Source organism: Bos grunniens, chromosome 20 (genome assembly GCF_055505025.1).
Source record: "Bos grunniens cultivar Pamir isolate PY7600 chromosome 20, Bosgru_T2T1.0, whole genome shotgun sequence".
Classification (NCBI taxonomy): Eukaryota; Metazoa; Chordata; class Mammalia; order Artiodactyla; family Bovidae; genus Bos; species Bos grunniens.
Window position 1 is genome coordinate 9,271,167 of NC_141184.1, and position 26,657 is coordinate 9,297,823.

Sequence of the window (26,657 nt, forward strand, 5' to 3'; positions counted from 1 at the left end):
ATTTTTGGTACAAGACAGTCATCGGGGAATGAAGGAAGATGGTTTCAGGAGGATTGGTGGGGGTGTAAGTAGCAATAGTGAGAGCAGGTGACTGGAATTCAGACTAAAAAGATGTCATATGATTGGCAGATGACTGGAGTGCAAAGACAGGGCCACAGGGATTATTGTTGATCATTGCAATGGACTGGATGTTTATGTCCCCCTCCAAATTCATATGTTGAATCCTAATCTCCATGGGATGGTAATACGAGATGGGGCTTTAGGGAGATAATTAGGTCATGAGGAGGGGATCATTCATGAATAGAATTAGTGCTCCATAAAAGAGACCCCAGAGAGCTTCCTTACCCCTTCTGCCATGTGAGAACACAATAGGACAACTATCTATGAATCGGGGAGTGGGCTCGGAAGTGGATTCTCACCAGAGAGAATCTGCTGGCACTTTGACCTTGAACTTCCCAGCCTCCAGCACTGTGAAAAAATAAATATTTCTTGTTTAAGCCACTCAGTCAATGGCAGTTTGTTACAGCAGCTCGAATGGACTAAGACAGTCGTGTGTTTTAAGCCAGGAGATCCTTGAGCATGTGTACCAGCTTATTGCTGCATGACAGTCTCCAGCCCTAGTTTACCGTGTTTATAGTTGATGCGTCTGTGGATGGGCTGGGAGCCGGCTGATCTAGACGGCCTTGGCTCACGTGTCTGTGAGTGAGCCACACCCGTCTGCCTGGATTTCTCATCCTCTTCCTGGAACCATCACGTCATCTTGGGCACGTTCTCCTTAGGCAGATAGTCCTGCCAGCGTGTGTGTTTCGAGCTTCCACAGATGTCAAGTGGGCCAACCCTGTTTTCTTTGCCTGCACTGGGTGTTAACTTCTATGCTCAGGCTTTGTCTGCTGGTGGTGCGAGGGCTTCTCATGGTGGCGGCTTCTCTTGTGAGGCATGGGCTCTAGGGTGTGACGGCCTCAGTAGTTGTGACGCACGGGCATACTTGCCCCGCGGCGTGGGGGATCTTCCAGGACCAAGGATGGAACCCGTGTCCGCTGCATTGGCAGGCAGATTCTTAACCAGTGGGCCACCAGGGAAGTCCCAGTGTTCTTAACTGAAGAATGTTGAAGCCACATGGCAAAAGGTGAAAATTTTAAGCCATAATACAGTCTGGTGGGAATGAATTTGCAAGGTGGGAGAGGTTGAAGAGAAAGCGGAAGTAATTTGTAGCGTGAATGTATTCTCCAGCAGTGGATGGGGAATGTCTTTAAAGCACTGGATGGGGAGGAGAGATTGGCATTTCAATAGGAGAAGAACCCTCCCCTCTTTTCTAGGAGGGATGTGGGGAAGTTTGGGGGGTGATGGGGGGAAAGTAGAGGGAGTTCCCTTCTGTGGTTTCAGTTCCCTCTGTGAAGTAGGAGGTGCAGAGGGGTTTCCTGTAACAGTGGGAAAGTTTAGGGCTTTCCTGATGGCTCAGGGGTAAAGAATCCGCCTGCCAATGCAGGAGACACGGGTTTGATCCCTGGTCGGGGAAGATCCCGCATGCGGTGGAGCAACTAAACCTGCACACCACAAACTATTGAGCCTGTGCCCTGGAGCCAGGGAATCACAGCCCCGCCACAGCCACTGAAGCCCTCACCCCTGGAGCCTGCACTCCGCGACAAGAAAAGCCGCCTCAAAGAGAAGCCCACGCACTGCAACTAGTGAGCAGCCCCAGCTCACCACAATAGAGAAAAGCCCAGGTGGCAGCAGGCCCAGCAAAGCCAAACAATAAATAATTAAAAAAATAAAAGAGAGTGGGAAAGTTTAAAATTCCCCACTTGGGGCTTGGGGTATCATCACTCAATGGAAATCAAGGGTGGACATGATGCTTCTAAGAATGTATAGATATTAACCTTTTCTCTTTGAAACCATGGCAGTGATCCAAAGGGAGCTTTGCTTTTCTTCCGCAACATAGACAGATAGGAAGTCAGACTTGGCCACCATGGACTTTTCCACCCTCGTGTACCCTCAGAGAAAACACCACTGGCCAACTAATCAACAACAGCAGCAATATCCAAAGTAGAGTCAGAACCCTGGGGCTGGGGTGTCCCCAGGAGTCACCTTTGGCTTTTCTGTTGTTTGGCTCAGCCCAACAATTACCGAGACGTGTCCATTCACTTCCTTCTGAGTCAGCATCTCCTCTGTACCCTCCTGTCCTGCTGGGGGTCCAACCACGTCTTCTCTGTCCATTGCACGCCCACCCATGAGCCCCTCTCCCCCTCCACTGGTGAGGCTTGTGTATGGCGTGGATAGGATCCGCACCTAGCAGCCGGATGAGAATCACTGTCCCTACCTTGCAGTCTATTGAGTGGCCCTTGCCTAGATTCCCCTTTCATAAGACAAACTTTTGATATTAGAATAGTTCAGACTTACAGAAAAGCTGCAAAGATTGTGCAGAGAATTCAGAACACCCCACACCTGGTTACCCCTGTGGTAGAATCTTACACTATTATGACACAAATTTTATTATCGAACAAAATAAACCCGTATCGATGCATCTTTATTATTAACTTAAGTCCATCTCTTAAAATTCAGACTTCCTCGTTTTTCCACCAATGTACTTTTTCTGTTCCAAGATCCCGGCTAGGGTCCCACGTGATGTTTCGTTGTCGTGTCCCCTCAGGTTCCTCTTGGTGTGACAGTTCCTCAGATTTCGTGACCTTGACAGTCTGGGGAGTGCTTGTCTAGTAGTCTGCAGTGTGTGTGCTGAGTCACTTCAGTCATGCCTGACTCTGCGACCCTGCAGACTGTAGCCTGCCAGGTTCCTCTGTCCATGGGATTTCCGAGGCAAGAACACTGGGTGGTAGTAGTCTGTAGCGGACGGGTCCCTCAATTTGTGTGTGTCTGTTGTTTTTTTCATGATTAGAGTGGAGTTGTGGGTTTTTCAAAGGAGCACCACAGTGCTAGTCTCATGATGTCCCATGAAGGGTTTTGTTTTTTTTTTAAAGTGTTCAATGACACTAGTTATAGACGGTCAGGCTGACTTTGTTCAGAATCATCAGACAGGCGTGAGCACCATTGCAATGGGCAAGTGGGAATTTATAGCCACGGAGCAGAATGGCAGGGGAGGGGTCTGTGGATGGAAAATTACTAAGGCGGAAGGAACATCAGAGGGATTCTGGCTAAACCACCCTAGCAAGATTCTTGATGAAGATGGGCCGGGGTGATTAGATATCCCCTGCGGGGTGGTGGGGGATGAAGAACAGATCAGATACTAGAGTGGAGCAGGGGTGAGTTAACCAGAGTTCAATTGACTTACTAGCTGGGTTCTTGCTAAAGTGAGATTTTGCAAGGAAGAGCACAGATGCACCTGGGAGAAGGTTCAGGAGCCTGACTGAAGTTTGATCAGCAGAGAATCTTTGTCCATCCACCTCTGGACACGACTGTTGACCCCGATCACCAGGCTGAGGTCGTGTTGGCCAGACATCTCTCTTGGAAGATTACTACCCCCCCAACCATCTTCATAGTTTACTCTTCGGAGTGGAGTCTGTGCACAGCCCACGAGTGAAGGAGTGGGTTCTACTGTGTCACCTCCTTGGGACTGGAGCACGTGCATAAGTTATTTGGAGTTTTTCTGCCCAGAGATTTGTCTATTAGGCACTTTTTATACATACCTTGTCTCTCGTCATTTTCACCATCGTGAAGTTGATATTATCTCCGTTTTCCAGTTGTAGAAACAGATTCAGTGACATTGACTGACCTTTCCAAGGTCACCCGGATTTTAAGTGGCAGGCTCGAAGCTTGAACTTGGGTGTTCTCAGACCCAGCTCTCTTAAGTACTCAGTTCTCTGTCCACATGGCTACTTAGTCACCCCACTGAAGCTGAGTCATAAAGAATTAACTTACTCCCTGGGTCACTTATGCCCTGCTTTTAGGCAGGGTAAGGCTCACAGGGTCCATGGGAGGGGGTGTTTTTGAGCCGTGTGTGGTCAAAGTCCACTCTGAGGACTTCAGGGACCAAATCCTATTCCATATGGTCCATGGTGACTAGGCTCAAACTAGATTTTAATGTAAGACACATTCTGTTTTATAAGGAAGTTCAGTTCAGTCACTCAGTCATGTCTGACTCTTTGTGACCCCATGGACTGCAGCACGCCAGGCCTCCTTGTCCATCGCCAACTCCCAGAGCTTGCTCAAACTCATGTCCATCAAGTTGGTGATGCCATCCCACCATCTCATCCTCTGTCATCGCCTTCTCCTCCTACCTTCAATCTTTCCCAGCATCAGAGTCTTTCCCAAGGAGTCGGTTCTTCGCATTAGGTGGCCAAAGTATTGGAGCTTCAGCTTTAGCATAAGTCCTTCCAATGAATATTCAGGACTGATTTCCTTTAGGATGGACTGGTCGGATCTCCTTGCCGGGTTCTATTTAGTTACCTACCATCTATCCATCTATCTATGATCCATTCATCAATATATGTACCTACCTATCAGTCTGTCTGTCTTCCCTGTCTATCCATCTATCATCTATCTATTGCTTACCTGTCTATCATCTGTCCCTGTATCTACTTACCTATCATCTATCTACCTACTTATCATCTGTCTATCTTTCTTACTCAAGGAGAAAGCTCCTTTTGGTTAATTGTCATCTTAAAGAAGGTTAACATTTATTCATTCTTAGCAGCATCAGGTCCATCTTCTGTTTCAGCTGAGTGAGGTTGTCTGTGCGATAAGAGGTACTGTTCTGTCATCCTGAGGAAGCCAGCGGGACCTGGGAGTGATTTCACGGGTCATGACAGCTTGAGTCCGAGTTGTCAGAACGCATGGGCTGCGTGTTGGTTTTTCCGATCTCTACATAACACACAGGACAGATCTATATAATGGACCGTTTGCTTTGTGGATCCTAGGTGTTCCTTCTCCCTGCCTGTTCAGAGCGTTTAGCATGTCAGTGCAAAGGACATCCTGCTGAAAATGCGTCGGACACACTCCTTCATGTTTTTTAGAAAAAATGGCTGTAAACAAATTGCAATTTGTTTCACTACGACCCTGGCTAAATCTAACTGACAGGTGCTGCAGAGCGCTTAGCTGGCCCACAAATGCAACTGAGATCAAAAGACCCCCCTCCCTCTGCCCCCGCCCTGACAGTTTGCCCCAGTTAAGCTGCTTTGGGGATCTGACAGCCAGCATCCTTCCTGGGTCGGCGGGGGGCGGGGGGAATGGCTGGGGTGGCGTGGGTTCTGTAAACAGCAGAGAGTCAAAAAGTGTCAGCCTCTGGTTGGAATCTGTGAGTCACAGAGCGGAAAGGTCCCGCTCATTTGTTTCTGGCTTGTTAACCCCGTGACAGGACCGTGTTAGTCAGTGCTCATCTCAGAAAGTCAGCGAAGTTTCACCTTTTCATGCTGGCAATGAGGTCAGGAGGCGGGCTGAAGTCTGCCACGGGGAGCAGACCACACTGCTTCTGTTAGAGTCCACACCCTGGTTTTTGCTGCTTGTTCGTTTTTAACCCGGAGGCTGATGAGAAGGAGGTACTATCGCTCGGCCAGCAGCCTGCAGCGTCTGGTGCCTTTCGAGGAAGGAAACCCAGTCCCACCTGTACATCTGTCTTGATCGGGGTGCGACGACAGGGAGGACAGGGCTCCCACGTGGGAGGAGTTAGTTACTGAGGGGTGTGCACGTATTGGCAGGGCCAGGGTGGAGCCCAGGCGATGCCACTGCGGCAGGAGAGGAGGCTTCTGCCTGCCGCTGTGCTGGGGGCCTCTGTTCGCTCGGCCTCCCAGCCTGCAGGGCATGTGTGTGTGTGTGTGCGTGCACACACGTGTGTGTATGTGATTCTTAGGAAGCACCTTGTGGCTCGTGCCTGCCGTCTTCCGGGGAGGTCTTACCTCCTCTGCCATAGCCCCAGTCTCACGCAGTGCCCTTCCTGGTACCAGTCAAGGAAGGAGCCTCAGGTTTCCTGGCCTCTTCGAGGTGCAGAAGCCTCCCTGCGAGGAGCTGGTGGTGCCCAGTTAACAGCAGAAAGTACAGTTCAGTGTCCACCTGGCCCTACACCTGCAGCCCTGACAGTGAGGGGGGTTCCGAGGGACCTGCACGGGGTGGGGATGAGGGGCTTTCAGAGCTGAATCCTCAGGGTAGAAGGATGGAGACTGGGGACTTCCCTCATGGTCCGGTGGTGAGGAATCTGCCTGCCAGTGCAGGGGCCGTGGGTTCCTCTCCGCTCCGGGAAGATCCCACATGCCGAGGGGCAGCTCAGCCTGTGCCCTGCAACTCCTGAGCCCTGGAGCCTGGAAGCCACTGCAATGAGAAGCCCAACACTGCGACTAGAGAGTAGTCCCCGCTCACGGCAACTAGATAAAGCCCTCATGCAGGAACCAAGACCCAGAGCAGCTTCCCCCTCAAAAAAGGATGGAGACTGGTACCCAGGCCCTCGTGCAGACTGCCCGCACTCCCGAGGTGTGTTAGCCATCATTAGGGCCAGGATGCAGATGGCAAGCAAGAGGGGCTGGGGGTGCCAGGGTCAGGGCGAAGGGGAGCAGAAAGGGAGGCTGTCCTCCACCTTGGTCCTGAAATGGTGACATCTGAGCTTCTAGGACAGTGGTTCTCAACAGGGCTGATTTTGCCCGCAGCGATACTTGGTGAGGTCCAGAGACACTTGCGGTTGTCATGCCTGGGAGGGACGGAGGTGTGGTAGCTACGATGTCTAGTGGGCAGAGTTCAGGGAGGCGGTTGACCATCCTACAGTGCACAGGACAGCCTCATTACCCATCCCAGGTGTCGGACAGCAGCTTCGGACAGCTCGGGCATTTGACCCCAGAGCCTCTTTGTGTGTTGTCTGAGGATCTTTCTCGGGGTGAACCAGGAGCATCCTGGGAACACAGCTTCTCACATGATGTTCTCCTTATTCACCGCTACCTAAGAGTGTGCAGGCTTTTTGAGAATCCTCTGAGAATGAGCAGAAAATCCGGCCCTTTTTTTTGAAGTACAGGGCGATGAAGTGGAGAAATTTATATTCTGATATGAATATTCTTACCTGCTTGGGTTAATGGATGAGGGTCTGGGTAGCAACACTCCCTGTGTTCTCTGTGGGTGTGTGTGTGTAAGAGAGAGAGAGAGAGAGAGAAAGGACCTTCTGAGTGGTGGCAGTATGCACTAACACATCCTGTTGCTATGGTGATGAGATGCAGACTGTCTCCTCTCTGAGGCTCTGGAATTCTGGGAAATGGCTCCTAGCTTCCTTTTCTGTTCTGCGTTGCCCTCTCCTGCTGGGAGCTGACAGAATCCACATGCGACCAGCTCAGGTGTGCCCCCGCAGCCTCCCTGCTCCCCATGTCCACTCCTTAACAGGTTGCCTGGACAGCTGGCCTTCAAGCAGGTTGGCAAAAGGGAACTCATGTGAACCAGAGGCAGCAGCGCTGTGGCCCAGGCAGGGTCCTCCATCGCCTCGTATCCTGGACTCCTGAGAATTTTTTCCTGTGGCTTAGGAGGCAAACACACACGCTGCCCACCCTCCCAAAGGTGGTCCAGCCCTGCAGGTGGACGCTGCCCCATTTCGCTCTGTGTGTAGGAAGCCCTTCTGGGATGCCCGCTCTTTGTGGAGGGTGGTCCATCCACGTGTGCATTTCTCTTTGCAGGGCACGTCACCATCACCAACTACTTGTTGAACTATTTCCCTGGTCTTGACCTTGAAAGGAGGAACGCATTCGGGTTCACGGCCCTGATGAAAGCAGCCATGCAGGGCCGGACGGAGTGCATCCGAGCCCTGATGCTAGCAGGTACGTCCCCACCTTTCTTCTGTGGTCTCAGGGCCCCAGGCAATGCTGAGTGTGCTCCTTAAAAAATATGTGTTGGGACTTCTTGCTGGTCCACTGGCTAAGACTCCACACTCCCGATGCAGGGGGCCAGGGTTCGATCCCGGGTCAGGAAGCTAGATCCCACATGCCACATCTAAGAGTTCACATACCACAACTAGAAAGATCCCGTCTGTTGAAGTGAAGAGCGAAGATCTTTTCCTCCTCATGCTAAAAGAGAATCAGTGCCCATCAGTAGACCACAGCCTCCTTGAGTTATTCTGACAATTAAGTGAGAAATGTTCATGAAGCCCGCACCCAGGGTCAGGCACAGAGAGAGCAGCATCTTCACATCTCAGTCAGTGGGAGACGCTGTTGTCGCTGTTACTTGATTTCATCATCTTAATTTATTTTGGTTTTGTTCTTGGCACTGGCTTCAGCTGATCTCGCTGGACCCTACGAGCTCCTAGAGAGAAGGCGTGCCCTCCCATCTCAGTACCTTGTGTGTGCACGTGTGAAGTCGCTCAGTTATGTCCGACTCTTTGCCACTCTATGGATGGTAGCCCTCCAGGCTCCTCTGTCCATGGGATTCTCCAGGCAAGAATACTGGAGTGGGTTGCCATTTCCTCCTCCAGGGGATCTTCCAACCCAGGGATTGAACCCACATCTCTTATATCTCCAGCCCTGGCAAGTAGATTCTTTACCACTAGCGACACTTGGGAAGACCCTTGCCTTGTGATTAGATTGGAGTTAGAGGATTCCCAACTGACTTTGGATTGTTTTTTATTTTTTCTCCTGCTTTACTTAACTGGAGTGTTTTAGGAGATGCTGTAAGAAAAATAAATTCTGTAAGCAAAGACAGGCTTCAAAGATGAAAAACTTTTTTGTAACTAAAAAAGATCTTAATTGAAACTAATTTCATTGATGGTGCTTTTGACTCAATGACAGTTTCATTTTTTTTTTTTTTTTAAAGAGCAGTGGGCTTCCCTAGTGATTCAGCAGGAAAGAATCTGCCTGCCAGTGCAGGAGACTTGAATTTAATCGTTGGGTCGGGAAGATCCCCTGGAGGAGGAAGTGGCAACCCACTCTAGTATTCTTGCCTAGAAAATCCCAGGGACAGAGGGGCCTGACGGGCTTCTCTGTCCATGGGGTCGCAAAGAATCAGACACGACTTCGCAATGAAACAACAACAATCAGTTTCCACGAAGTTTATCGGGGACGTTGGGGAGGGATGGTTCCTCCTAATTAAATGGTGATTATGATGCTTTTGTGTTTGGGGGGTCCTTCATCTGCTTTTACTACTTCTGGATCTTATAATTGAGTGTAGCTATTTACTTTTACCACCAAAAACTTACCCTGTCGATCCAGGAATTTTCCCCATGTGAATTCATTTGAATTACAAACCCTCTTGCTCTTAGATCAATTGCCTGCTAATCACTGTAGACCTTGCATGGGATTTCCTGTCTGTCTTTTTTCCTGGGTCTGGTGCAGGTTTCAGGCAGTTACAGGATCTCAGAACCATTTTTCAGATATCAGGAGAGATGGGTCTGCTTAAGACAGTGTATTCAATGCTAATGTGTTTCCCCCTTTTCCTCTGTTATTTGGTTAACAAATTTGGCATTAGGTTTCATATACTTTCCCTTTCCTGTTCCCATCTGCGTGATCACAACCCCATCAGTCTAGAATAATCCCTCATGAGTACAAACCTCTAGGCCTGCATCCCTGGACTGAACGTGGTCAGAGCAGAAAGACGCATAAAACCAGCTGGATCCTGGTGTCAAATTCCAGCTCCTCCGTTCAGCCTCTCTACAGCCAAAGCCAGTCACCTCCTGCCCTAGGCCTGTTTCTTCTGTAATATTCAGTGGACGTCAGTAGTTACTGCAGAGCGTCGTGATGGGGACTGACTGAGTTCACACATGACACGGACGGTTGCCTGGAATGGAGGAAGCTGTCGGTAATGGTTGAAAAAGTAAAAAAGTGTGAAACTGTTAGTTGCTCAGTCGTGCCCTACTCTTTGTGATCCCACGCATTGCATCCCAGGCTCCTCTGTCCATGGGATTCTCCAGGCAAGAATACTGGAGTGGGTTGCCATTCCCTTCTCGGGCATCTTCCTGACTCAGGGATTGAACCAGGGTCTCTTGTGTTACAGGTGGATTCTTTACCATCTGAGCCACCAGGGAAGGTTTGGTTATCATTATTGTTATTACGGATTTTATTATTTTTTTAATTAATTTACTTATTTATTTTTGGCTGTGCTGGGTCTTTGTTGCGGCGCATGGGCTTTCTTTGTGGCGAGTGGGGGCTACTTTTCCTTGCAGTTTGAGGGTTGCTTCTCTCCTGTGGAGCACGGGTTCCAGGGCACACGGGCTTCGGTGGCTGTAGCTCTCGGGCTCCAGAGCACAGGCTCAGTAGTTGTGGTACGAGGACTTAGTTGCTCCAGTATGTGGGATCTTCCCCGACCAGGGATCGAGCTCGTGTCCCATGCCTTGGCAGGCAGATTCCCCTCCACTGTAACACCAGGGAAGTCGGTTATTAGTGACTTTGTGTGTTTAATATGATTTGTTAAATGAAAAACTATGGTATACTTTTCCCTTTGAAAATATGCTTATGATGAGATACTTCACTTTCTTACTTCTCAATCCTGGTCCTGTCGACACTGGGGCCGGGTGACTCTTCAGGGTGGGCTGTCCTGTGAATTGCAGGCTGTTCAGCAGCACCCCTGGCCTCTGCTCGCTAGGTGACTGTAGCACCTCTTGGTTTGGACAACCAAAAATACCTCTGGACGTTGCCAAACGTCCCCTATTGGGAAAGTCGACTGTTGTTGAAAGCCACTGATGTGATGTAAATGGGAAACGATGGGGAAAGTGAAGAGAGAATCTGACACCTTCTTCAGGAAGCTTTTGACTGCCCTCTAAGGCTTTTGTTGTTTAACTTTAGAATATTTTCATTTTCTGCTGTTGCCACTAAGTTAGCTTCTACTTTTCCCCAGGAAAGTGGGTTACATTTTTCTCTTACAGTAGATGTGTGTGTGTCTGTTTTAGAAGAGAAAACAATATGTGATTGAATGTCTTTTCTGAATTTGATACATAGCAAAAAGGATACTTGTTGAGATATTTAAATAATTGGCATCAGTATTTTAAAGTCTTCTTATTTCCATTTGAATTTATTAAGAAAAACTAAAGCCTGTAAAGATCCTAAAATCTGAGTATTGCTTTTGGATTGATGTTTATGTACAGCTAAGAGCAAAGTACAGAATCAGGTCATCCTGTGATCATTTTAAAAGCAAAAGGCATTTTTGCATTACTACATAATAATGGTTAGGATAAAATTGTGTATCTCATTCTCATTTTTTCGAGTGCAATATTCTTCTGAACCTGAGTGTCTTTCTGAATCTGGGTTGAATTTCATTATATTTAATAAGAACTATTTCCTTTTAGAAATAATGAATCATTGAATTGAATGCCACCCCTAAACTGTTTAGATTTTCTAATAGTTCATAATCTATGAGTGCCTATGAGCTCTTATCTTACCTTGTCAGGCAGAACAAGGTAATGTCAGAATTACCAAAACTTAGGCTTTTAATAAAAATATAACTAGGTTCTAAAAAGCTGATCTGTTGGCTCTTTCGTTTTGGGCTTCCTAAGGAGAACTGTCAGCTCTGCTGATATCACAGCGGGGTTGGAGCTGGGTGGTGCTGACTGCAGAACCTTGTTAATTCAGTGGAATATTAATGCCCCAAAGTGATGGGTGGGTTTAATAAGTGGCTCCGAGAACCGTACAGAGGATGTGATTATCTCTGAAGAGAAGCAGAACCCGGCGGAGGTTGGTTCCAGACTTGCTTAAGAGAGCTGGCTTTCATACCTGACGTGTGTCATTGCTGTGGCATTTGGGGAGCAAACACAACCAAACAAAAGCCTCTAGTTTCCCTGTGATTGTGGGGAACAAAACAGACAGAAAGGAAGGTGGAGGAGGCTCATCTAATGAGCAGAGAGCAGAGGCATTACCGCTACTGATCATATCCTCATCCTTGTTGTAGGCAAGCCCTGACTGTGTGTTTCCGGAAAGCCAAAGGATACGATGTCCCCAGAGAGGTTTCTTTCTTCTTGTAGAGGAAAACATGGATTTCCCATAATTAAGTTGGAATAGTTTCAAGTTATTAAGAAGAGGAAGGGCAAAAAATCAGGGATTTTATATCACCAAGGGCACAGTCTCAGCTTGGGCACCCATGAAAGCCAGCTGTGAGACAAGGACACAGAAGTACTTGTTCTAGAAAGTGAGACCAGGGGCAAGTATTTGTTCGAGAAAATCACCCCAGAAAGCCAGTCAGGGATAAGGAAGCCAGACTGGGAAGACTGAAAAACCAAGCCATGTGAGTTACCAGGTGGGCACGTGGGAATCAGCACTGCTGAGATCTCTCAGACTGAAGTGCCTGGGGATGGGGTGGGATCCCTGCCTTTAAGGGCTCTTCCTGATGACCCTGCCTCCTGGTTTATCATATTGACTATACCCGAAGATATCATATTGATTAATATGTTGGATATATCCTATTCATATTTAATATCATATTGAATACCATATCATATTGAGTATATCATATTGATTATACCCCAAGATGATATATTGATTATATATTGAATATATGATATTCATATTGAACAGCATATCATATTGAATATCACATAGAATATCATATCATATTGAATATATCGTATTGATTACACCCCAAGTGCCCAAGATACAGGCTGGAGGTGGCCCAGGACAAGGCCAGTAAGGGCTGGTCCCCACTGATCTTGTGTGACCGTCACCGCCAGAAAACAGTGATTCCCTCAGTTCTTGTCCTCTTGATGAGAAAGAATTCAATTAAGAGACACGGATCAGTTTTAAGGAGCAAGAGTTTCACTGAGCAAAGCAAACCTGCGCGCCTGAGAGAAAGAAGCGAAACCAGACGCCGCCCCAGGACAACGGGGTAGCATTGCTTTTGCAGGGTGGAAAATCCCGCCTTTTCTGCGTAATTTGACGACAGGTTGATTGACAGCTGTAGGTTGTGTAACTTCCTCCTTGCCCGCAGGCGCTTAGTCACAAGCACCCAAGTGAAACCCCAGGGGGTTGGGGGGCGGGGGGAGGGCAAACAGCAATGCTAACTTACTACAATTGGGCATAATAAACCCAGGGTTACTATGAGTCACCTTTTAGATCTCGGTGCGCCTGCGCCGGCCTGGGCAGGTGGTTTTATCTTGTTTTGTTCTGATAAGGCTGGAAACTTAGCGGTCCTTGACCACAAAAGGGGAAGCTCTCTGGGTGTGTTGTAATCACCTGTGTCTAGGTGGGGAGGGAAAGATGACCCCCCTCCTCCCCATCCAGGATGGAGCAGGGACCCACTCCTGTCTAACATGAGCAGAAAGGCCTCTTGTGGGTGTGGGTAGAACTGGAGTGGGGCCTTCATTTGAAGGGTAGGTTGCTCAGGGATAGGCTTCCTGGGGTGGCTCAGATGGTAAAGAATACGCCTGCAGTGCAGGAGACCCAGGTTCAAACCCTGGGTGGGGAAGATCCTTTGAAGGAGGGTATGCAACCCTCTCTTGTATTCTTGCCTGGAGAATCCTATGGAGAGAGGAACCTGTCAACAGTCCATGGGGTTGCACAGAGTCTACAGTCCATGGGGTTACACAGTCAGACATGACTGAAGTGTCTTAGCACATCACGTGGGGTTGGGGGCTTACAGAGACATAGGAAAGGAAGTGACGCATCCTGGGCTCTGCCTGCCTCCTACTGGTCCCATGGACCTGGCCTTGACTCTCGGGGGAAAGGGTCCTGAGAATGAGCAACAGAAGGTAGATTGTCTTCCTTTAGTCCCTTTTAGGGGAGAAGGCAATGGCACCCCACCCCAGTACTCTTGCCTGGAAAATCCCATGGATGGAGGAGCCTGGTAGGCTGCAGTCCATGGGGCCGCTAAGAGTTGGTCACGGCTGAATGACTTCACTTTCACTTTTCACTTTCATGCATTGGAGAAGGAAATGGCAACCCACTCCAGTATTCTTGCCTGGAGAATCCCAGGGACGGGGGAGCCTGGTGGGCTGCTGTCTATGGGGTCGCACAGAGTTAGACACGACTGAAGCAACTTAGCAGCAGCAGCAGCAGTCCCTTTTAGGAGGTTTGCCTCTTCCAGTAACAGAAATCCCGACTTGACAGTTGATTAAATAAAGCAAGCATCTATTTGTCTCACCTCACTAGAAGTCACCCAACAGAGCCGGCCCTGACTCCCTGAGAACATACAGATCCAGGTTTCTTCCTCTATGCTGTTCTTGACTCAGCACTGCCCCCACACCCTCCACCCCTCCACCCCCCCCACCCCCACCCCCACCCCTCCACCTTCCAGTGTGTTGACTGGTCACCTCATGAAGAGTTCGGATGCTCACTGGAGCTCCAGCCTCAGATCCGTGTCTCGGACAGGAAGCAGCATCACTGATAACGTGACCCCTTTTTCTAAACTTAATCAATTTGTTCATTTATGGCTGTACTGGGTCTTTGTTGCTGTGTGTGGGCTCGCTCTAGTTGTAGCAAGCGGGGGCTACCCTCTAGTTGAGGTGCGCAGGCTTCTCATCGCTGTGGCTTCTCCTGTCGCGGAGTGTGGGCTCTGGAGCACGTGGGCGTCAGTAGTCGTAGCTCTAGAGCAAGCCCTCAGTAGTCTCGGTGCCCGGGGTGTAGTTCCCCGACCGGGGATTGAACCTGTGTGACTCCTGCATTGGCAGGCGGATTCTTAACCACTGGACCACCAGGGAAGTCCCAAGGGTCCCTTTGATGAGGGATGCAATGGCCTTCTCTTTGGGGCTCCCTGACCAGTTGTAAGGGAGGCTGGGAAAATGGAAAACAAGATTGCAGGTCATAGAGGTTAGAACTATGATCCTCAGTGGGGTGGAGATGTGTGTGGTTCCTTGGGGGACATCTTTGGCTGTCACAGCTGGTGGAGTGCTACTGGCATCTAGTGGGCAGAGACCAGGGGTGCTGTTTAAAGTCCTGCAATGCACAGGAGAGCCTCCACCACATACAGTCATCTGGCCCAGATGTCAGTGTTGTTGCTGTTCAGTTGCTCAGTCATGTCCGACTCTTTGTGACCCCATGGACTGCAGCATGCCAGGCTTCCCTGTCCTTCACCATCTCCCAGAGATTGCTCAGACTCATGTCCGTTGAGTCAGTGATGTCATCCAACCATCTCATCATGTCATCCCCTTCATCTCCTGCCTTCAGTCTTTCCCAGCATCAGGGTCTTTTCCAATGAGTTGGCTTTTTGCATCAGGTGGCCAAAGGATTAGAGTTTCAGCTCCAGCATCAGTCCTTTGAATGAATATTCAGGACTGATTTCCTTTAGAAAGGACTGGTTTGATATTCTTACTGTCCAAGGGACTCTCAGTCTTCTCAAACACCACAGTTCAAATAGTTCCGAGGTTTTGAAACTCAGGGTTAGACCAGTGATGATGGACTGCCTAGAACTGAGTAGTTGCTGCCTTGAACAAAACAGAGGATCCTGTATAGACAACTCACAGCACCCAACTTGGTAGCAAATGAACTAACTGTCAGGAGCTCAGCTCTTGTCTACACTGCTGAAGCCCTGGGTGAACCAACAGGGAGGTGGGGGTGAGAATACCAAGAGTCTCCTGGTCAGGAGACTGGTACACTGGCCTTTCAGAGCTGCTCCATACTCTCTGAGAGGTATGTGCATAAAATGCTAATCATCAGTACTTGTCTGTCATGATTTAATGACTGTGTCCAGGCCTTTAATATTACCCTGAATCACAGTGATTTCTTAAGGAAGTGAATCCCTTGTTTGTAGCAGGACTAGACTCTTGCACGGCACTACAGTCAGAATGGCCTTTGTTCTTTCAAGTGTTTGTATTTCCCAAGATGATTTTGGAGAGGAAGAGGCACACTCAACTTTTGACAGCTGTTCCTTTAGTTTTCCATTAGCATTTGAAAAATGTCTCTTTCAGGCAGTGTTCATTAAGATTTTAATTTTGCAGTTTGCTCCTTTTCAAGTGACATGCAATTAATTAAGGCTTAATGTGTCATCTATTTTTTGCAATGACATTTTTACTGCCCCCTTTTCATTTGAGTCAGTTTATAAATTGTACTCTAGCTAATGAGTTCCATCCTGATTTCCAGTTTCAAATAATTATCACTCTTCTAATATGGTGATTCTTTCATGTGTCACAGAATTAAGAGTGTTACTGGGCGAACTCAGGTGAGCTGGGTCTGCCTGGGCCATGGGCCATGGCGGCTGCAGGGCAAGGAAGCCACTGAGACCCCTACTCCTCTTTTCAGTGCTTATTCACCAGCCTTCGAGTGTCGGACACTCCAGTCTATGTGGGACATACATGCAGAAGCCTCTTCCAAGCCTGGTCCCTACAGAGCATGCAGGCTAGATAACTGCCCTATTTCCCCACATTGTTTTGCCAGTGGAAATATGACTAAGGGGACTTGAAATCCTGAATGATTTTTAACTGTATATGCAGCTGAGATTGGACCAAGCTTAACTGAACAGCAATTCCTTATTAATTTCTCTTTTACTGAAACTTACAAACATTTCATCAAGTTGAATTGAAGATTAACTTTGCAGTATCAGGAGGGGCAGTGGGTGGTATGGGGAGATTTGTGAACGAAGTGACTTGTGTAAGGGAGACTGTGAAGATGTAGGAGGCAGATTTCTCCAGAAAGACAGAACAGGTGGGAGATATATAGTAATAGAATTATTTTAGGGAGGTTTTTTTCCAGTAGTCATGTATGGATGTGAGAGTTGGACCATAAAGAAGGCCGAGCACTGAAGAATTGATGCTTTGAAACTGTGGTTCTAGAGAAGACTCTTGAGAGCCCCTTGGACTACAAGGAGATCAAACCCATCAATCCTAAAAGAAATCAACCCTGAATATTCATTGGGAGGACTGATGCTGAAGCTGAAGCTTGAATCCTTAGGCCACCTAATGTGAAGAGCCAACTCATTGGAAAAGACCCTGATGCTGGGAAAGATTGAAGGCGGGTGGAGAAGGGGACCACAGAGGATGAGATGGTTGGATGGCATCACTGACTCAATGGACATGCGTTTGGGCAAACTTCAGGAGACAGTGAAGGATAGGGAAGCCTGGCGTGCTGCAGTCCATAGAGTTGCAAAGTGTTGGACACGACTGAGCAACTGAACAGCAACAACAATTTTACGGAAATTGGCATTGGTAAGCCTGGAATCTGTAGGACATGCCAGGATCCTGGAGACTTGGGCAGGAGTGGATGCTGCGATCTTGAGGCTGGATTCTTTCTTCTCCTGAAAACGTCAGCTTTTGTTCTAAGGTCTTCAGCTAGTTGGAGGAGGTTCACCCACATTTTGGGTGCTAATCTCTTTGACCTAAAGTCAAATGATTGTGGATGCTGATTGCATGTACAAAACACTTTCACAGTGCACTTAGATTACTGTGGGATTAAAGCCCTGAGGACCTGGGCCGTGTCGACACAGAAAGTTCACAGAGGAAGAGGCCTCCCTGCAGGGTGGGGGGAAGTGCGGACTGTTGAGGGTCAGGACCCAGGTCTGGACACTTCTCTCTTATCAGCTTCGAGGCTTCAGGCAGTGCCCTCAGCAACCATGACTGCCATCCATTGTAACAGACGTTTATTAAAATCATGCCTCCCACCAATCAGAATGATATGTGTTCAGGAAGCAAAAACAACTAAGATGTGCCTCTGTCCTGGAAGCCCACAGTCTGGTAAAGATGACAGACCCGTGACCAGCTAACCTGAAGCACGAAAAGTGAACAAACACACACTTCCTGCAAAAATAAGAATCATAACCTCCGAGAGTGAGATCTTGGAGGAAAAGGAGAGTTGATAGATAAATAAGACAGCAAATGCTTTGCCAGTGACAGTTACTGGTAGTATTTTTAGAACATTCTAGTAGCATCCGCCAGGTGTTACAAACCACCTGTCTCTCCATTGCCAGAAAGCCATGAAGTCTCATTTCTATATTAAAAAAAATCCACAATTTAGGTGCTGAGTTTAAGCGGTTTTCTTTATAGGAAAGAGGGGCTTTTCAAATGGTGCTAGTGGTAGAGAATCCACATGCCAAGGCAGAAGACCCAGGTTTGATCCCTGGCTTGGGAAGATCCCCTGAAGAAGGGAATGACAACCCACTCCAGTATTCTTGCCTGGAGGATCCCATGGACAGAGGAGGCTGGCAGGCTATGGTCCATGGAGTCACAGGGTCAGACACGACTGAGTGACTAAGCACAGCACAAACCATGAAGTCGGGCACTTAAAGGTGGGTTGTGTTATAATAGTAAATGCCAGAGGTGACACTCAGGTGTGGGTTCGCCCAGGTGGCCCAGCTCCAAGGTAGAGTCAGCTATCTTTGTCTCCTGTTGTCTTTTGTTTTCTGCCTGTGGAAGGGAAAAGGTCTGCTTGCACCCACCCATTCCTATTTTCTCTTTCTGGTTTTCAGGGGCGGATGTCCACGCCAGGGACTCCCGCAGGGGTATGTCCTCCCAGGAGTGGGCTACCTACACTGGACGGTTTGAAGCGGTTCGGGTCATCCAGAGGCTACTAGAGCGACCCTGCCCGGAGCAGTTTGGGGTAAAGTACAAGCCAGAGCTGCCACTGGCCCTGGAAGCAGGTCAGAAGCCCACAGGCTCCAAGAGCTGCTTGCAGAAGCTCACGGATTTTGTGCGGTCCACGCTGACCTCCCGCTCGCGCCAAGGCATGGAGGACGGGGGAGCCCTGGACCACATGGTCAAGATGACCACGAGCCTCTACAGCCCCGCCGTGGCCATCGTCTGCCAGACCGTGTGCCCTGAGAGCCCTCCCTGTGTGGGCAAAAGGCGGCTGGCAGTGCAGGAAATCCTGGCGTCGCGCGGGGACCAGGACACGCAAGCCCAGGAGAGGGACAAGGGGGAGGGCCCCGAGCCGCAATCCCAGACCTCCCAGGCCGTGGGGGTCTCCAAAGAGGAGGCCCCCAGAGCCGGCCTCGCGTCTTCGCAGCCGCCGGTCGCCCCCCGGAGGGCCAGCCTCCTGCCCCTGCAGCTGTTGCGGCGGAGCAGCGTGCGGCCCGGCGTGACCATCCCCAAGGTGCGCGTCAGCAAGGCGCCCGCTCCCACCTTCCAGCCCGAGCGGGCGGCCCGGGGCAGCACCAAGGACAGCAGCCACCTGCAGCTGCCCAAGTGGCGGTACAAGGAGGCCAAGGAGGAGAAGCGGAAGGCGGAGGAGGCGGAGAAGCAGCGGCTGGCCGCGGCGCAGAAGGAAAAGCGGACGTCGTCCTGGAGGAAAAGGACGTGAGGGCGGGTGTGTCCGGCGCGCGGGGGCGAGGCAGGACGCAGAGCCCGCCAGCCGGGCATACGAAGCTGGCCGGAGCCCCGGGGGAGGCGGCGGGGACGCTGGGTGTGGTCCTCCCTGGAAGTGTGCGCCCCTGCATTTTACGCACAGCACCTCCCAGGGCGCACAGAAAACGTTCCTGTTTGTTCAGGCGGCACCCAGGAGTGAAGTGGGCCAAGCCCTAATCGAATCGCCTGAAACCAGTTCCCCCAGCAATCAGTACTCGTAGTGGGCATTCTACCTAAAACTCGACCATTGAGCCACCCGAGAAGCCCCCCTTGGAACCTCAGTGCAGAAAACTTTAAGACCAGTTTATCCAAAGGACATTTTCTGTATAGTTCTGTATTTTTCAGTTATGATCAGACTTAGAGCACTTGACCAGTGATAGGGCTCTTTGTAAATACTTATGACGGTCTTAATGCATTTGTCTGAAGACCCTTTGTTCAAAATACTGTTTCTAGCAGTAATTATTTGTGCTATCTCTATGATTTCACATAGAATCTGTGGCATTCTCCTCCTGTCGACCCCCTTTTGCTTTTTTTTATTGGGGGGGCTTTGCCTTTCCATCTCCTTGGGGGTGCTCTAAAGCACCACACGTCCTTAATTGGATTAAGTGATGTTGAAGATTTCTATTGGATAAAGGCATTTGCTTTACCGCAAAATACTCAAGTAAGACAGGGGAGTCACATTTCCTTTAATTTCTGAAGCTCTCTTTTCCATCCAGTGGTAAAAATGGAGAAAACCCAATTGTCAAAGTATGAGACTGCATAGAAGAGTGTGTATTTATTGCTAGAACTAAGCTCATTTTAAGCAAGGGGTTTTAGATAATCTGCATATAAAGTCTTGAACATACTCAAAAATAGAAAAAAGTGTTTAAGAAGATGGGGGCAACGCTAATAAATTATTACTAGAAATACAAAATTAAGTTATGTGCTCTTAGACAATTGAATTAAAATATCCTTAAGATGTAAAAAGAAATGCTAGATGTATAGAGTTCTGCAAAACTACTGACACGGGTGGGCCATACATTTTTTGAGAAATAGGGATTAGAGCTGAATGTTAAGCAAACATGTTTTTGGCAAATTCTCCTGGAGTGAGCTGGGTTGCTTCCTCCTCCCGACTCAATTCTGACAGATACCTGGTGTGGAATTTTATTTTTCCTTTGATGAAAGCCCCTGGTGTTCAGTTTATCCTCATGCAGGCTTTGTAGACTTGCCAAGATTCGGGAACTTTGGCGGTGCACGGGTGTGGTTTGCCCCAGGCCCTGAGCGCTCCGTGGGAGTTTTCTGTCCATACTTTTATCTCCAAAAAGCTGAGAAATACTAAAGAATCTCTGGCTCTCTGGGTTGCAGAGTCTCTCTCACATATGCACTACCAACAGCACTTTATTTAAATATTATCCTGCATATAAGCCATAGATTTAAAACATTACAGACCAATGGGAAGCTGTTTATTCTGTCTCTGGATTGAAATCGTGCTCCCTGGCCACGTGGTGACGAGTGCCCATCCATCTCATGATGTGGGCAGCGTGGCACTGGCTCGCCCTCCTTTTCCCCCCGCCCCCCACTATCAGACACTGAGCATCTTACACTCATCTCTCCAAAAACCTCAATTAACAGACCATCAGGCTGCACCCAGGCTAATGGGAGGCAGATGTGACGATAATCCATCTTTCAAAGTCAGATTTTAGTGAATTCTTCCCTTGTTCCAGAAGGGCCCAGGAAGAACGGCCCAGAGGTCTGGACCTGCTTTGAGCATCACTGATGTGGTTGGCTGTAGGTCACCCTTGAGCCTAAGAGTTGGGCTTGGCCAAGTGCCCTTGGATGAGATGAGCGCTGGTCCCCGAGGTGGAAAGAAACACGTCTTTGTTTCCCTGATGGGCCAGTCTACACCCTACATTGAGATTATGTTTTGTGTTGATATGTTTTGGTTGCTTTGAATGGTTGGCTGCACTTTCCTCCCCAAGGGCTCACCTCTCCTTCTCCTCCAGTGTCGGTCAGGGATAGGGGCACCGACGGGCAGTGTCCCCCTCAGCTCTGTCACCACGTAAGTTCCCTGCTGGCCCTTTTGCCTCCTTTTTCTTTTTCTTTTTGTTTTCTGCCTATCTTCTGCTCCAGATTTAGCTAAAATTCCTTGATCATCCCTGGCGCCACTACTCAGAGGTCTAAAAAGAGCAGAAAACTGTGGAGTCATGAGAGATCAACAGTGTCCCTGATGACTTACCGTGTCGTGCCCTCCAGACACTCAAGAGTGAATGGACAGCAGATTTCACCTGCTGCTTCTGTGCAGAATTCCACCCCACCCACCACCTTCTTTTCATTTAGGGAGGGAGATTTAGCTTGCTCTCCTGACAGTTGGGGCTTCCCTGGTGGCTCAGCTGGTAAAGAATCTGCCCACAATGAGGGAGGCCTGGGTTCGATCCCTGGGTTGGGACGATGCCCCTGGAGAAGGGAAAGGCTACCCACTCCAGTATTCTGGCCTGGAGAATTCCATGGATTGCATAGTCCATGGAGTCGCAAACAGTCAAACACGACTGAGCAAACTTTCAGTTTCACCTGACAGATGAGAGCACCGCCCTGCTGCACAGAACAAGGAGGATCCGGTGTCTGCTTTGCACTCCTGATGTTTATTAACTGTAAATAGTGAATTTCAACTTGACAGGTACCTTCTCAGGGATTTATATATAAATAGAGTTAGGGGGAAAGGTGAAGTATATTTTAATACTTTTTAGCATCTGAGTGAGTTGTTATCACACTAGACAGAAGAAATATTTCTAAGATAATGTCAGTGCTGCTTTTTCCCCAGGGCGATGCCTGGGAATCACCCCTCCCATTGAGACTTCTTGATTCTTAGAACCTTGGGACTCTGGTGGCTGAAATGGCTTTGGAGTGGACGTGAAGTCACTTCTCAGGGCCTCTCAGTTGCCTCTCGTGGAAGCGAACCCTTGTATTTAGGAAAAAAAAATTCAACCTCTGTGTATGAAGAGGTGGCTGTGACAAAACAGATGGGCCACCCATCGATTTTACCTCTAGAAGTGGTTCCTCCCCATCCAATACCTGCGTGTGTGGTGTGAGAAGGATGGTGTTTCTCTCTGCTTCCGTGAATCACATGTTCTACAGTCAGCCCTGTGCCAGGCTCACTGCCGGGAGAGGGCAGGGAAAAGCTGGAATGACCATGGTGTTTAGAGACCTTCCATGTCTTCGGCTACACCCAAGGAATGCAACGTGCAACATTATGAACCTTTGTGACTTTTTTCTGCAGCGCCTCCCCACGGGCTCCTGGCGGCACCAGAAACCTCAGAAATAGGCTTGGAAATTGCACTAGGTCATCATCTCAACTTCCGGCCCTCCTGCGACTCGCTCCTTCTGCGGTGGAGGGTTGAGTTTGTGATGTCAGTTGGAAAGTGGGATTTGTAGGTGTGGGGATGGGCGGGCCAATCCAAGCTGCCTCTGCCCACTTCCTTCCAGGCCATCAGTGGCCAGCCAGGTCTCTGGAAAGTCCACTGAGTAGAGATGAGGCTCTGAAACTGAATCCCACGAGGTGAGGGCCAGACCACAGTACTGAATTGGATGCAGAGCCCTCAGTCTCCGGGAAGAGTCACAGGTACCCAGTTACTATGAAGTGAAGCACTCCTAAGGGATGGATGAAGGAGCCAAGACTAATAAGAAGGGCTGATCTGTTTCCCACAGCCTCTGGCAGGGGCACAGTTTTCCCCCCTGACCCACACTACATTAAGACAGAAGACCGTCTCTGCATCCTTCGCCCGAGCTTGCTCTGCGAAATGAGCCCTAGTCCCAGGCTCACCTGGGACCCCTCACTGTTTCATCCTCCATCCTGATATCTAATACGATGCAGGTATTCCCTGCAGTGCTGAGATTGATCAGGAACTATTGTAAGCTTCTAGTTGCAACTGTCTTTTACCAAATGAAGTGCTGGCACTTTTTAAGTATTTGCGGACATTCTAACACGCCCCCCACGCTCACGAGCCCTATGGGGAGCTGTTTGGATTCTGCCCTTGGCTGTGGGTGCCCAGCTCACGGTGATCCCTCAGGACTCTGGCCTGTGTGTCTGGTCCTTGCTGCTCTGGGCAGCAGGCTCACACTGAGCCCCTTTCAGCGGGGCCTGGGGGACCATGTCTTCTTGGGAAGGAAAGCGGGAGGATCCATCAGGAGCGATTAAACAACAAAGTCCCATTCACCTGGACAACTGGCATTGATACATAAATTGATACATAATCGTGACCACGGTGGGGGCGGGGTGGGGGGGGGGAGGCTGTTGCTATAAAGAACTTGCAACAAAACAGCTCTTCCTGAAACCCTGGTTGCCCTGCCAGTTCCAGCATGGAGAATTTGTTTCAAACCTCTGAGTAACTCTTGTGTCAGGGATGAATTCCTGTGTCTTCATTAACATTTAAAATCAGCAGCTAAAAAAAAATTCACTGGAAGTTTGTTTTTTTTTTAAGAAATAGAAAAGCAAACAAAATCGCCCCACTTCCCCAAACCATCACAACCTGGTTTGATTTACCTTATTTTTGAGGAACTCAGTTGAATGAGATGGCTGCTGTTCAATCTCTCCTTCCCCTGACCCAGCCTGAAATAAGGCTCTTGTGAAAGGCAAGCCCTGCAGTGGTCTGACGGCTCTCAGCTGCAAGGGGAGGCGTGTGACGTGATGTGAGCGGGTGCACACACACCCACAGGAAGGAGTTTGGGTTTCGTGCTCACGAAGGGGACTGCCACTATAGCTGCCAGGGAATATCAGCTATGACCTGGTGTATTTGAGGATGAGACAGCCCAAGATCCCCACCGGGACCCCTCAAGTGTGTCCAGTGTGGCACAGAACACAACCAGCGTGTCATCACCCAGGTGTCCTTGTCAAAAGGTGGTGTTGGCCTGGGCGGCTCCTGGATGAGGTTGTGTAGCTGGGCCTGGGTCCTCTCTGCTGTTGGCTGCATCCCTGGCGTGGAGTGGCAGAATCCAGAGGGGATTCTTGGGGGGAGCTCCACCAGGTATTCGGCCTGGGGTCACAGATGGTTCGGTACCAGGCTGACTTAAGAAGCAGAACCAGGAGGCTGCTGAGAATTCCCCGAGTCTGTCCAAGTGTTGAGATGCCCTAATCGATCACTGCTCATGCAGTTTGGTTTTTGAGAGAATCACTTCATGATAACGGGACATTTTTCTCCTGTTTTTGAAGAAAATGTGGATGAGAAACTAAACGAACCCAGGCAGGCCCAGCAGTGGCCTGTGCTGATGCTTTATGAGATTTTTGGGAGGTCGCATTGAAGCACTTTAACACCAGTTTCTGAGCAGACGTTCTGGAAGCTGGTTTGGAAACTCATGGCTCTTTCAAAACTGGATGAAAACCAGAAAAGGATGCTAGAAACCTGGCAGTGTTACCAGCAACCCTGTGAACCTTTGGGACATCCCAGGGAATTTGAGTAATAGACCCCATTGAAACAACCAGGCAAGGCAAATCTCACTGGAATCCTTTTCATTCAAACCCTCGTTCTCCCTGGCACACGCTGGGTGTCTGAAGATATGTGTCTTTAACAAGGGTGATGAAGAATTGTGTGCACTCTGCACAGGGGCCAGGCTTCAGGTTATGTCACGTTGGTATAAGCTTTGTTTTCTGAATGTAAAACTATTTTCATTGTCATTTCTAAAAATCCGGTGGGTTTCTGGACATTGTAAAAATGTTGAATAAGGATATAATTGTGTAAATTTCATAGCGTTTTATTTTGAGGTGAGAGTTTTGTTACGGTTTATAAAAGATATTTTCCTATTTAGACCTCAGGGCTATTTGGGGACCTACAAATAAAGGTGACCTCAGCCATTTCAATTCTTGATATCCAAAAGGTTAATCATCTTTAAGTTAGATGGGATATATTGTTCAGCAGAAAGAATGTGTCTTTCCCTTTGACCTTTGAACAAACTCTGTACCTAAAGTTTAAAAAGTATAACAAGATGTGGTCATGTAAAACTGTGGCTACAGAATTAAAAATCACTTGTGAAATAAACAGTCTTATGGTACAACAGTGTTCTATGGGGATAAACCTAAGTGTGTATAAATTAGGAAATGATACTATGATACCAGTATTTTTAATGTTACTCATTTTGAGCGAAGTAGGTGTACACTCCCTTCATCTGACACACTCTTATTTTTCACATTGTATCGCAAAGGGAAGATTTTTTTTTACATGTGAAAATAATCTCTTTGCATCCTGCCTCTTCTCAGAAGTGCCCACTGGTGGGGAGGCATCCTTTGGCCATGCCCCTCTGTATTTATTTACATGTCTTCTATGACTCTGGGAAAGACTGAGGGCAGGAGGAGAAGGGCGAGACAGAGGATGAGATGGTTAAGTAGCATCACCAACTGAAAGGACGTGAATTTGAGCAAACTCTGGGCGATAGTGAAGGACAGGGAAGTCTGGTGTGCTGCAGTCCATGGGGTCGCAGAGAGTAAAACACGAGCTAGCAACTGAACAACAGCTATATAGAAACAGAAATGTAGTTTTATTTTTATCTGTGTCCTTTTATGTAAGTGGCACAGCATAATTGCATTTTAGTTTCTTTTCTTTACCCAAAACACATCCTTGGAAAGCTTTTTAAAGAATTAAACAATTAATTTCATTTTCTTCTAACAGCTAAAAAAGTAATGCACAAAAACAAGAGAAATCCACCAAATACAATAAAGGATGAAAAATGACTCATGCTCCCTCAGGGTAGTCCCTCAGACACTTGTGCATCTTTCTAGAAATGCATTTATATGTGTGTTTATTTATCAGCTGATTTACAGTGTTGCATTCGTTTCAGGTATACAGCAAAGTGATTCAGATACATATATGTGTGGGTGGGTACAAAATTTATATGTAAGTATATATTGTTGTTATTGTTCAGTCACTAGTCGTGTCTACAGCAACCCCATGGACTGCCAGGCTTCCCTGTCCTTGAGAGTTTGTCCCTCTCCTTGAGAGTTTGCTCAAGCTCATGTCCATCGAGTCAGTGATGCTATCTAACCATCTCATCCTCTGTCGCCTCCTTCTCCTCCCGCCTTCAATCTTTCCCAGCCTCAGGGTCTTTTCCAATGAGTCAGTTCTTCACATCAGGTGGCTAAAGTATTAGAGTTTCAGCTTCATCATCAGTCCTTCCAATGAATATTCAGGGTTGATTTCCTTTGGGATTGACTGGTTGGGTCTCCTTGCAGTCCAAGGATTTTCAATACACAAAGGACCCTCCTTATTAGGAAATCTATGAGCTGACATGAAAAGTGAGAGGCGGTCTTTATTCTCCTCACTGACCCTGGTGATGGAACCTTCTTCCAGCATCATGAGGCTCCAACGAGAGGGGTTGGGGGGTGGTGACTGGGGGAGTGAGGAGGGGTGAGAGATGGCCATAAGGCACGGTATTCCTGGGATGTTCTTCGGGCCTGCCGGCCAGGCCCCAGGACCAGTGCCTCTGCTCTGGGCAGTCCTGCGGTAAAGAAGTCATGCCCCTTGAGTTCCTCAAGGGCTTTTGCATGCAGCCCTTCATGTGGTCAGTGGCTCCCAGCAGGTAGTTCCTGCTGTCTCCCATGATGATG

General features: G+C 48.6%; 1 protein-coding gene across 6 annotated transcripts in view; it reads left to right on the forward strand.

Annotated features, from left to right (window-relative positions):
* ANKRD33B (ankyrin repeat domain 33B) overlaps window positions 1-26,657 on the forward strand; it is a 133,597-nt gene that overhangs the window by 75,733 nt on the left and 31,207 nt on the right. For 3 of the 6 annotated variants that reach the window (XM_086362472.1, XM_086362474.1, XM_086362476.1), the window contains 2 exons: window positions 7,590-7,730; window positions 18,217-25,095. In XM_086362472.1, the coding sequence (XP_086218598.1) occupies window positions 7,590-7,730; window positions 18,217-19,046 (971 nt within the window). In that variant the 3' untranslated portion in view covers window positions 19,047-25,095. Of the gene's footprint in view, window positions 1-7,589; window positions 7,731-18,216; window positions 25,096-26,657 lie in introns of those variants that run through there. The other 3 variants (XM_086362473.1, XM_086362475.1, XM_086362477.1) reach the window with 2 other exon arrangements.